Genomic DNA, 11957 nt, shown 5'->3' with positions numbered 1-11957 from the left:
TCAACCCAACACTATTAACAAAATTTAGTACACTGATCTTCAAGGGGTGTCAAACCTGAAGATGAAGTCCCCTGGATCTGACCGATGATTTAGATGTTAAAACGACCCCATCCTTTTCAAAAACAAAGGAGGGTGGAAATCCCTCCAGATTCCAACCTGGGTGTTGGATTGAAGGTTTGCAGCTCCACAGTAGCGAGCAACGAAGGAAAGACCGATGGTGGAAATGGCGGATCCAGAATCTAAAATTAGAGTGGGCTAATCATAGAAAATGTTGTAAGGAAAAAAGAGAGAAGAAAATGAGGAAGAGAAAAAGAAAAAGGCAAGATTTGTCTTAAAAGGTGAGGAAAATTTCACAAATTGTCACTCAATTATGACTCATTAGACACTTTGATCACTCAATTTTCAAATAGGGTTCTTGACCAAAGCACCAAAATGAGGCAAAGTTATCTCATTTATCCCAGCAACAGATTTTTATTCCCACGCAAAATGACAGTTTTGTCCTTCACTTAATTTATTAATTAATTACATCTACCTCTATTTCTCTCTCCTCTCTCCACGATTTGAACTCTCTCTCTCTCTCTCTCTCTCTCTCTCTCTCTCTCTCTCTCTCATCGCTCCTCGATCTCCAACTCCGGCGAGGTTCGACCTCTCGCCCAGGTTCCGCTGCAACTCGCAGGTGAGCTCGACCGCGTCCAACCGCTGTCGCTCTGACAACAACAACCCCCAGATTCCGTGCAACTCGCCGGTGAGCTTGACCACGTCCAACCACCTCGCCGATATGGGTCGACTTTTGCCCTGATTCTGTTGCAGCTCGGCCGACGATGACGACGACAACCACACAACGTCTTCGATGGCCTCCTGGACACCTCGCCGTCTCTTTGGCGTCGCTGATGGCCTCTTGGACGACGCTGGTACTCGACCCAGGCTGTGGCAGAGGAGAGAGGTATTGGGTGCCCAAACAATTTCTAGTTTTTTTTTTTTTTTTTTAAGTAACGAGATAGAAGGAAAGAAAAAAAAAAGTTTTGAATGTCTATTGCCCCCTAATAGACGTTTATTACCCCTCTATTGGAGGGCATAGACAGTTATTGAGGGGCAATAGACATTTTGAATTGATGTAATCTCGTTTTTTTTTTTTTTTTTTTTCTGTAATCAAAGTTTTATTTGTCTAAATTTAGGGAGATTAGTTTTCATTCTGGCAACTGAAAATCTTATTGGAGGGCAATACATGTCTGATAGTTTTCCATTGGGGGGCAATAAACGTCCCCCTAATTTAGGGGGCAATAGACGTCTATTGCCTATTGGGAGGCAATAGATGTCTATTGGGGCTAAAAGCTAAAAAAAATTTCAGGCAAGATTTTCAGCAAATTCCGGGGGGGGGCGGCAGCCGATGACCGGGGACCGGAATCAATACAAAGTTGACTGGATTTCGGTGAAAGTCGGTCAGTCACCGGGCTCCGGCGAAGTCTCCCATGGTTTCTCTCTCTTCCATTTTCTCTCTCTCTCTCTCTCTCTCTCTCTCTCTCTCTAAGTACAAAGGGGTGAGGGTAAAATGATATTAAAAAAATTAAAAAACAAAAAATCTTAATGGGGTATTAAGGAATACCTCCTTAGAGTGTTTTGGGTAAGAGGAAAATAAAAAAAACTTAATGGGGTAAGTGGGAAAAAAATCTCTAAAAATGGGGTAAATTGACAAAAACCCTTTCAAATATATCACTTTGGTCACTTTATTATTACTCTGTCAATCACTTTAGTTATCGAATTAGTATTTTGTCTCACTTTAATTACTTTTCTCAAACATTCCAATTAGCTGGATGACAATATCATTGATATTGCGACAACTAAAGTTTTTTTTTTTTTTAATAAAAAAATTAATGAAGTGAATAACAGAGTTAAAGTTGAGTAACTAAAGTAATATATTTAAAAAGTGAGTGACTAAAGTGTCGAACATGTAAAAATGGAGTGACCATTTATGATATTCTTCCTAAAAGGAAATTTTTTTTTGAAGAAATACTAATAGAATAGAAAAAAAATGTTGTAACTAAATAAAAAGAGCAAAAAAGAAAAAAGAAAAATAGGAAACACTTGCCTACAACGAGATTGAACCAAAGTCGCATATTTAGAAAGGACAAAACAGCAGAGTCATTTTGCCGATCTAGTTAATGTATTAGTATTCAGTACATCAATTTAGCGTAGAACTTCCTATGTTTGATACAAAAGTTATATGTGACTATATTTTTCTTAATCATTGGGGGTTCTTATTAGAAAATAATGAATTACATATATCACTTCAATTTCAGTGATGAATTTTTATGAATTACATACATCACTTGAATCTCAGTGATGAATTTTTATGAATTACATGGAAGGAATAACAGCACACGAGTTTGAATGTCCATAACACTTTTATAGACCGGCCTTGTGTACCAGATGGTGATGACCCTCTTTACCAGATCTCTCGTTCTTGCATATCTTCTCATCGACATGAATATCATCGTCAATTGTCAACAGCATAGCTTTTGATCCATGAGGACCTTCTACAATGCCTTCTTTCACCTTCTCATGTTCATCAACATGAATAAAATCAGTTTCTTGGACATTTGAACTCGAAGAAGGCCATCTCTTATCAGATTTCTCATTTTTCCTGATCGCCTCATCTATATGAACATCATCCTCAACTGATAGTACCACAGCTTGTGGTCCATGGGGACCTTCTACTATGGCCTCCTTGATCTTCCTATGTTCGTCGAAATGAATGACTTCGGTTTCTCGGATAGTACTCTTCTTCTTCTTTTTCTTGATGAAACAACATAGAGCAATTGCAAGAAATGCAAGGAAGAAAACAGAACCAAATGAGATGCATATAATGATTATGACGGTGGGGTGATTCGGCGATGGAGAAGGTGGCAATGGTGGCGGTGGTGGGGCTACATGGGGTGGCAGTGCTGGTGGTGGGTGTACATGAGGTGGCGGTGGGCTAAATGGCTGATGTGGTGGTGGTGGGGTCGAGTGACTTGGTGGTGGCGGAGTTGAGGGGCTTGGTGGCTTAGCTGCCGGAGGCGGTGGGGTTGAGTGGCTTGGGGGCTTTGCTGCCGGTGGTGGCGGGGCTGAGTGACTTGGCGGCTTTGCTGCTGGTGGTGGTGGGGCTGAGTGACTTGGTGGCTTTGCTGCTGGTGGTGGCGGGGCTGAGTGACTCGGCGGCTTTGCTGCTGGTGGTGGCGGCGCTGGGTGACTTGGCGGCTTTACAGCTGGAGGTGGTGGAGGGAAATATGGGAACCGAATGGCCATTGTTACAAATGTTTTTCTTTCTAAATGTTTTTGATGAGGTAGATATGAAAATTAGTTTGTTGTGGAGAAGGTTGTGTCCATGAATGCCTATTTGTACTAAGCATTTTATGCTAAAATAGTTGGAATTTCATCTGTAAGAAGCTTAAAATTTGGTGACTTGACTCTTATTCTAAGATTTGGGGAGGGTTTGTTTGCATTGGAATGCACTTCTCAAAGTTTCTTGTTCTTTTTTTATTTCCCTAAACGGAATGGTCAATGATAATGATGCTAAACACTAGCTAAACTAGTATATGATCATCAAACAAAGATTATAGGTTTTAGCAAGTCAAATACAAAACTTCAAATACCCCAATACAGAACTCGGGCGCTATTCGAAGTTTAATTGGAAGAGAAATATCCTAACACAGAACTCGGGCACTATTCGAAGTTCAGTTGGAAGAGAAATATCGTAAGACCACATGTAAAGTGAGATGATTGATTAGAGCTGAATAACATGTTCCATGTCCACGATATGTATCTTGCTCAAAACATTAGCATATTATATACATGCACGTAACATGCGTTCATGAATCATGATTACTCTTCTTGGCTTACAAGAAATTAAAGCGTATAAGCATTATGCATATCAAGTCTAACAATTATATGCATTAGGAAATGACAGACGGAGTGTATCTATCAATAGTACACAGCAAAGAGCTAGCAGAGACTGTTGGAGGTGAAAAATTCCGTAGAGGAGTTTGACCCAACAATTAATGCGGACTGGAGCGGGAGCTGACCTGGGAACAATCGAGAAGCTTCCTTAGAGCGTTGACCTGGAGTTTGACCGTCGGCTCGAGGAGAAGGGGGGGGGGGGTACCTGCAGAAAACCCTCCGATGTCTAAGTTAGTACGTTTCTTAGTAGTGGAGTAGAGAGAATTAGAATTCGATGGGTTACCTGGACGTCGAGCCTCCTTTATATAGGCGATGACTTACTTCAGGAACAAGCCGCCATTATTTCTGCTTTGATGGCTGCATTTATTTACACACTTATAATGACAATTATTGCCGCACTAATAACAGTTAATCATTGCATACTTACAACCATCATAAACCATCATTCATTGCGTATTTATGATAGTCATTCATCGCGCACTTATAATCATAATCATTGTGCGTAGTTATTGTCATAATAATCGCCGCATTCATGACTGAAATTTAACGCCATACTAACTGCGGAGTTAATCGCCTTAATTGCAGGGCCAGCAGAATTTGACCACTCCCACAATGCCCCCAAATTTTCTCTTTGGACACTCGTCCTAAGAGGAAATTTCCATTCTCTAGCTGCTTCAAATCTTGCCTCGAATATTTCCTCGAGCCCTGGCCGTCCCGATTCTTTCCTCGAGCCCTGGCCGCCCCGATTCTTTCCTCAGGCCCTGGCCGCCCCGATTCTTTCCTCGGGCCCTGGCCATCCTAGCCGCCCCGAATCTTTCCTCGAGCCCTGGCCGCCCTAAATCTTTCCTCGGGCCCTGGCCACCTCGATTCTTTCCTCGAGCCCTAGCCGCCTCGATTCTTTCCTCAAGGCGAAGATTCATTTTCAGCATGAGACATGGAATTGCCCCCATTTCCCTTTGAATCTGATCAACAACATTAATTTTATTCTCCTTGGCCACCGGCCTTGGGTATTTACTCTGGACACCAGCCTTACACATACATTTCAATAACACTGACCACAAATATATTTCAAATATAAAAGGAAAAAGTCAGAATATGATTACTAAAGGAAACGCTAGTCTACGTTACCCAGACTTTTGTCACTTTGGGGCTTGTATTCCATCAGTCCCAGTCCTTAGTGACAGAAATGGAATCCCGTCAGGGGCAGCTCCCGCCATCACTTTTAGGGATAAGTGTTTCCCACAGACGGCGCCACTTGTTGGAGGTGAAAAATTCCGTAGAGGAGTTTGACCCAACAATTAATGCGGACTGGAGCGGGAGCTGACCTGGGAACAATCGAGAAGCTTCCTTAGAGCGTTGACCTGGAGTTTGACCGTCGGCTCGAGGAGAAGGGGGGGGTACCTGCAGAAAACCCTCCGATGTCTAAGTCAGTACGTTTCTTAGTAGTGGAGTAGAGAGAATTAGAATTCGATGGGTTACCTGGACGTCGAGCCTCCTTTATATAGGCGATGACTTACTTCAGGAACAAGCCGCCATTATTTCTGCTTTGATGGCTGCATTTATTTACACACTTATAATGACAATTATTGCCGCACTAATAACAGTTAATCATTGCATACTTACAACCATTATAAACCATCATTCATTGCGTATTTATGATAGTCATTCATCGCGCACTTATAATCATAATCATTGTGCGTAGTTATTGTCATAATAATCGCCGCATTCATGACTGAAATTTAACGCCATACTAACTGCGGAGTTAATCGCCTTAATTGCAGGCCCAGCAGAATTTGACCACTCCCACAGAGACTTAGAGGCCTCTGAAACTTGCCTTCATCACCAATTTGTGTTTGACCAAAAGAAAAAGAAACTCAGAATTTGTGGCCGATGTATGTATAGAAATTTCTATTTCAATTTACAGATAATGCATCAACTGGGCATTATAAGCACTTGTTTTCATACAAATTACAAATTATACTCCTAAATACTAGATCTTCTGAGCAACTATGTTGCAGAAAGGGAAGCTTCAACTCAATTTCCATTGATTTGGCCTTGTTCTACAGCCACTGGCATTAAAACCATGATGGTATGACAAAGAAGGATTTCTCTGAGGAGATAAAATTCGAATTAGAAAGGCAGGATATCTCTCATTCTGTAATGTATCTGCTGTTCCAACAAACACAGTGACGCCGGCAGCAAAAGGAGGAGGTCTATTTGCAACTTCATGGTAGCAGATATGACAAGAGAATTTCATTCCACATATCAGGTACGCCAGGTAGGCACCAATGGCTACAATCAGGCACAGATGGATTATCACTCCAAATACCCACATGACCATCACTTCGGAATGCTCCCATAGGTGTAACATGCATAATTGTTACAGGAACTGCCATTTTCCTCACAACCTTTATAATGGTGTCTGAAACTGGGCTTCGGTCCATTCCCCAGGAGCTTAACCAAGGGTGTTGACCCACTTTGCAAGAATGACGGTGTCGGCCACTGTTACAGATACAAGCATCAATAGCAGTCAAATTTTGCCTAGCTTATTTGTATCTCAAATCAGGAATTAAACTTAATTAAACGTATAATAGGTTGAATTATTTTAGATCAGCCAATCAGACCGAGAGCATTCCATTAATAGTTAATCAGAAAAATTTGAGACCACAAGAACATGTAATGTCTTTTTGATCTGAGAATCCTCCAAAAATACCAAAAGAAATATGAAAGATAAATAAAAAGTTTAACTGTCTTGTCAGGGTCCATGAGGATTTTTTTCTTTTCAACAAAATTACCTAACCAAACAACATTAACAGCAACAGTTTATTCACTAGACCAATAACAATGAAAGTGGCATAGTATTGACACACTGAGCAGAATGACAAATTTGTGAAGGGAACCCAAAAAGAAAATTAATTACTTCACCAGAACAGATACTATACACCAACTAGAGATCAATATATTGTCAAAGATGACAGATTTGGTAGAACTGCATGCAATTAGACTGAAGCAACCATAACAGGCTATAACCGAGAGTTGGCAACCAATATCATAACGAACTAAACAGCGCACCTCCAATGTGATGACTCAAAAGTCCTGAAGAAGACACTGGTTCTATTTGTGTTGATTGAGGTCTCAACCCAAGATGCCCAAGTGTTCATAGCTTTTTTGAAGGCAGTGGTGATCGGCATTCCAAGCTTCAGTGATTTACCAACCTGAAAATAGCAGCCCCTGTCTGAATCAAAGTTAGGCTCACTTCTTTTTTCCATCTGGTCTATGTGTGTGTTTTGGATCGTTGTTAAAAACTAAATAAATAATAAAAATATTAAAATTAAAAATTAAATAAAAAACCAAAAAAGAAAAGGGCAAAAAAAAAGAAGGTGGAAGCAATCTCAAAATGCATTTTAGAAGTTCCCTTCCTAACCAAAGCTCAATCTGAAGTTGTATATAAAGTCCATCAAAGATGATTGAGAAGCCAATGGTATGTTCACTATGTTGAAAAGCATAATCATAACAAAAAAACCACTGATGCCTACACCATATTCTCACATATAGGTTGATTAGAAAGGAAAAGAATAATAGCAGAAGACTATTATCTTATAATAAAAAGCTCTAAAATACAAGCACATAAACAATGTGCTTTTCATTGTTATAACACAAATATAGCTGGAAAAGATGCAACAAGGCGAAGGGAAGAGCAATAAAGTGGGATCATTGGGATAACACAAGTATAGCTGGAAATATTCCTGTTAATTGTCTCTACTGGAGGAATCATATCTAATGGCAGGAGGTACTGTAATAAAGAAGTTGACCAAAGAAGTAGGACCTAAAGGGCAATGCAAAGTTAGAATTCATTTATGCATGTTCTACCCATCGTTCATCACCTAATATGTGTTTAGATTACAATTGCAATAGACACCCTGTTTTAACTGCCTGCATTGCTTTGCATTCTATTGATGGCTAAGTATCAGCAGAAAAACTCAAACCAAATGCATTGTGAAACTATGATACTGGTAAATGAGATTTACGAGATCATTTCTAAGTAATGTACAAAAATACTTGTCAACAACTATGCAAGAACCACAACAGTTTATGGAGTTTGCAACATCAATAAAATTCAACCAATATCTTGGTCACATCAGAACCAAGGTATTTCGAACCTTTCTTGGGAAATTTGGTCTGTTAGTCGTTGCAAATAGCAGAAGCTCATTAGACCAGCTTATCAATATTAGGCAACATGCATATGCCTTTAAAACTACCTTTTAGGTACAGATATAAGTTGAAACTACAGCATGCATTATATCAAATAAAATCGTGAATCAACTTTGTAAATATTGCTACTATCAAAAACCATTCTGGAGCTGCTGTGACTGAGTAAAACGCCAAAAACAGGACTTAAGAGAGACAGTGTTAAAAAAAAATAAGAAACTCACAGTTCAAAAAGTTTACTCGGTGTCCACCAGTGCCCTGAATTGAAGATCAAAATATCTGAATCAATCCATTCTTTGCTAATGTCATCTATCCTGTTGATTCTGAGTGTCGACTTAACCCTCTTTGGTGCTCGCGCTGGCTTTGAAGCACGCTGCACTAGGAAAACTGACCGGTAAAAGTCCATTCTGAGATCAAATGTTGTAAACCGTACCGATAAAAATCTAATCTGCTTGGTGATTTTATTCCCATTCACTTCATAAACACTCTTCTTATCCTCCACCCCTGTCATGAGTAAACATATCAAAGACTCCCACTGTGTTCTACTTAGCGAGTCACCCACAAAAACAACTCGTTTTCCACGAAGCCCTTCAAGAACTTTACGCGCATCGAATCTTGGAATATCACAATTCTTAGGCTTCCACCTCCACTTGGCATAACCCCTATCTTCCCTTCCATTAGCCAAGCAATTAAATCCACGTTCTGCAAATGGACACAGTGATGCATTGTACAAAGGGTAACTTTCATCTGCAATCCAGCTTCCTTCATAAACATTGCACTTCTCTACGGAACTACTTGAATTCGAACTAGCTGAATTCGAAATCCCGTAACTTCGAACTACCGAGGGAACGGTGGGAAACAAATACATATATGCAAATGCCATGGCTACAACAAAGGACAGCAATGAACCAATTGCAACTAGTCCATGGAAAGTTTGAAAGATCCAAACTTTCCAATAACCCTTCATCATCTCATTGCCAAAATTCAAAACCCGTTTGTAGAAAGACCTGAATTGCGCAAACGAGTCCCAATAAACATTCCTCACCATCTCCATCGTTTTGTAAGTACACCCAGATGAAAAAGAAATCCAATTGAATCGCATACAAGTCATACAGCTAAGGCAGAGCAGAAGAAACCCATCTATGTATCAATAAACCATCAACTAACCATGAAATTAAAACCAAGATTCAAACTTGAAGAAGACCAACAAGCACAGAACCTATAACAATCATAAGAACACAGTAACACAGCAATCTTACAGATTCACCAAAGTGGGTTCTGGCAAGAAAGACTTGTTTTAGTTACAGAAGCTGGAAGCTGGAAGCAGGGCAGGGAGGGAAAGGTCAGAGGTGAAGGGAGAGGGCAGTTTGGTCACTTCAGTTTGGTGGCTCTGGTTGATCTGAACGTGACCCCTCAACTGAAATGCGTAAAGAAATTTGCTTTCAAACTGGTAACAAAGTGACTATTGTCGGTGGTTTATATAAGCAAGGCATCAGAGACAGAGAGTTAACAGATTCACTGTCGCCAGAAAAGGTTAGACTAATCAGGTTCCAAACGTGGAATAATTCTGTTGTTTTCAGTACTCTTAAACTGTCTTATCTTCTTTACCCACCATTACGTGTACAATAGCAAATCGCTATGGTGGTCTCATTACTTTGTTGTTAAGGTCGCTTCTGAGATTGTAATCATGGTTATCACCAAAAAAAAAAACAGTTTCTGATTGGAGTAGGGTGTGTTTCACGTTGTATCCTTTAGACACTCGGATCAAAATTAGTTTGTTCTCTTTTTTGTCCTTACGGAGAAGATACCAATTCCACTCAAACAGAAAGAAATAATCGAAGTATTAATAGCTTGTGAAACTTATAATTTTATATATACAAAAAAGAGACTAATATAGTAATATTTATAATTTATTTTTAAACTATTGTCACGTGATTTCGTGTTATTTATGTGGCTTTTGCAGCCTTTTTCTTCTCCATGGAGTATAGACAGTGATAGAACCTTCAACGAAGTTAGTACTGTGTCTGACCACTATGCTGATTTAGCATTATGGTAAAAAATTAATAATATTGTAAACATAAGGTCCAAAACTGAATTTATAAAAAAAAAAAATATATATATATATATATATATATATATATATGAAGTTTTTCACTACAGCATGTTTTTTTCTTTTTTTTAGATCAAAGAAGCATTTCATTAATCCAATGAAATTACAAGGAGAATGGGTTCTACTTTCCTTCTCAATACGTTTTTCTGAAGGAACTCAGAAAGAGCACCACACTCACAACTTTGAGATAAGTATATCTCAATACAGCTATGAAGCCATAAAGGCCCCAAATGTAAACAAAGCATAGGATTAACTACATCAGTTAATTAGATTTGTCATCCTTTTTATTTTTCTCTTTTTATTTTCCAAATATAGTTTACTGTTTTTCCATATTTTATTAAATTTTCTTTTATAGTTTCATTGCTAATCAAAGGGCTTTTGAGGTAGTTCAAAAATTTAACCAATCCTAAGAGAATTTGTTTTTTTTTTTTTTTGAAAGGGGTTTGGAAAGAGAATTTGCTTAACTAATATAGATTTGTAAACTGGGTTTTATTTAACTATTGTTTGGCTCCAAAACCAGTTGGCGTGCAAACTATCTCTTTTGAGCGCGAGTGTGCGAGCGTGCCAGCACCGTGGGGTGCAGTCGTCGGGGGAGTCCCTTGACCTGACTTTTTCTTCAAGCGCTGTGGGTAAGGAGAGCACAAACCTCGCCACAAGGTTCTTCTCTAGCCTTTCGAGAAATGACTTCTTGCCTTACGGATAAGGACTTTGGATGTGATCTCTTCGCGTCACCGAATCGATACTCAACGTTGTAGGCTGAGCAGAGCAATCACTGGGAAGTTTGGAGAAAGCATGGGTTTTGCTAAAGCGTGACTTTAGCTTCGCTGGGTTGTAAGGGCATTACCCTTGCTTCGCTGGTCGTATCGGTGGCAGTGGTACTGGCAGTTGGCTCGCGGAGAGACTAGGACTGGAAGTACGGTCGCCAGGTTGATTTGGTAATGCTGATAGTCTGCTCTTGGAGAGACTAGGACTGGCGTGCGGTCACCGGGTTTCAACAAGGTTGAAGGTTTGCTCCGGTGAGGTTTTGTAATCGCTAGGATTGATTGATTTGAGAGAGGTCTTTCTTTCGTCCTTGAAACCTAGTATTTATACCTAGGGTTTTGATCGTTCCTTGCTATAGAAGGATTATTGATTGAAGTTTCCCATTCAATCTCTACTACTTGATTCCAATAAGGTTTCGTTTTCCTCATGGATTATGGAATGGGCGAAGCTGTAACCCAAACCCAAGCAGGCTTATTTTTGGGCCGCAGGTATCAGCTCGCTGTGCTAAATCCACTAAAGGATCTTGCCAAAATTACTTTTGGGCTCAAACAACTATCTTGAGTATTTTTTTTTTTAGAGAAAATGACAACTCCATTAATAATAAGGACTAGTTTGAGATTGCTGTGACTTTTTAAAAAAACTATTGCTGCTATGTTGTGAGAATAATCACTGTGAATTAAAACAATTATGTGTTTGGTAAACAATACTTTAAAAAGTACTTTACTTGTTTAACCTTAGGAGAGCTCTCTCTCTCGCCTAGCTAACCTACTGGCCGGTGACGGTCATCTCTTATGCTATTTCCCCATGCAAGCCTTTAAGATTATCGCTTAGAATTGTCGGGGTCTGAATAATATCGAAACCGAGGATGCCCTAGTGAGTATTGTTCGTCAGCAGAACCCTAGCCTGGTTTTTCTCTCTGAAACCCTTGCATCACCAGATC

General features: G+C 39.7%; 2 protein-coding genes across 2 annotated transcripts; both read right to left on the bottom strand.

The window, feature by feature from the left end:
* Positions 1-2286: 2286 nt before the first annotated feature.
* Positions 2287-3544, bottom strand: LOC112173499 (protein TRACHEARY ELEMENT DIFFERENTIATION-RELATED 7A). The gene has a single exon (XM_024311135.2). It carries the CDS (start codon positions 3283-3285, stop codon positions 2404-2406), a length of 882 nt encoding a protein of 293 aa, XP_024166903.1. The 5' UTR covers positions 3286-3544; the 3' UTR covers positions 2287-2403.
* Positions 3545-5816: 2272 nt separating this feature from the next.
* On the bottom strand, positions 5817-9657 carry LOC112173398 (protein trichome berefringence-like 7). The gene is made up of 3 exons (XM_024311012.2): positions 8370-9657; positions 7009-7167; positions 5817-6438 (listed from the first exon to the last, which is right to left on the bottom strand). The coding sequence occupies exons 1-3, from the start codon at positions 9254-9256 to the stop codon at positions 6162-6164; spliced, it is 1323 nt and encodes a 440-aa protein (XP_024166780.1). The 5' UTR covers positions 9257-9657; the 3' UTR covers positions 5817-6161.
* Positions 9658-11957: the final 2300 nt, after the last annotated feature.

This window comes from Rosa chinensis, chromosome 6 (genome assembly GCF_002994745.2).
Source record: "Rosa chinensis cultivar Old Blush chromosome 6, RchiOBHm-V2, whole genome shotgun sequence".
NCBI lineage: Eukaryota > Viridiplantae > Streptophyta > Magnoliopsida > Rosales > Rosaceae > Rosa > Rosa chinensis.
The sequence above is the reverse complement of the archived record's forward strand: the minus strand, read 5'-3'. Positions and strand labels throughout refer to the sequence as shown.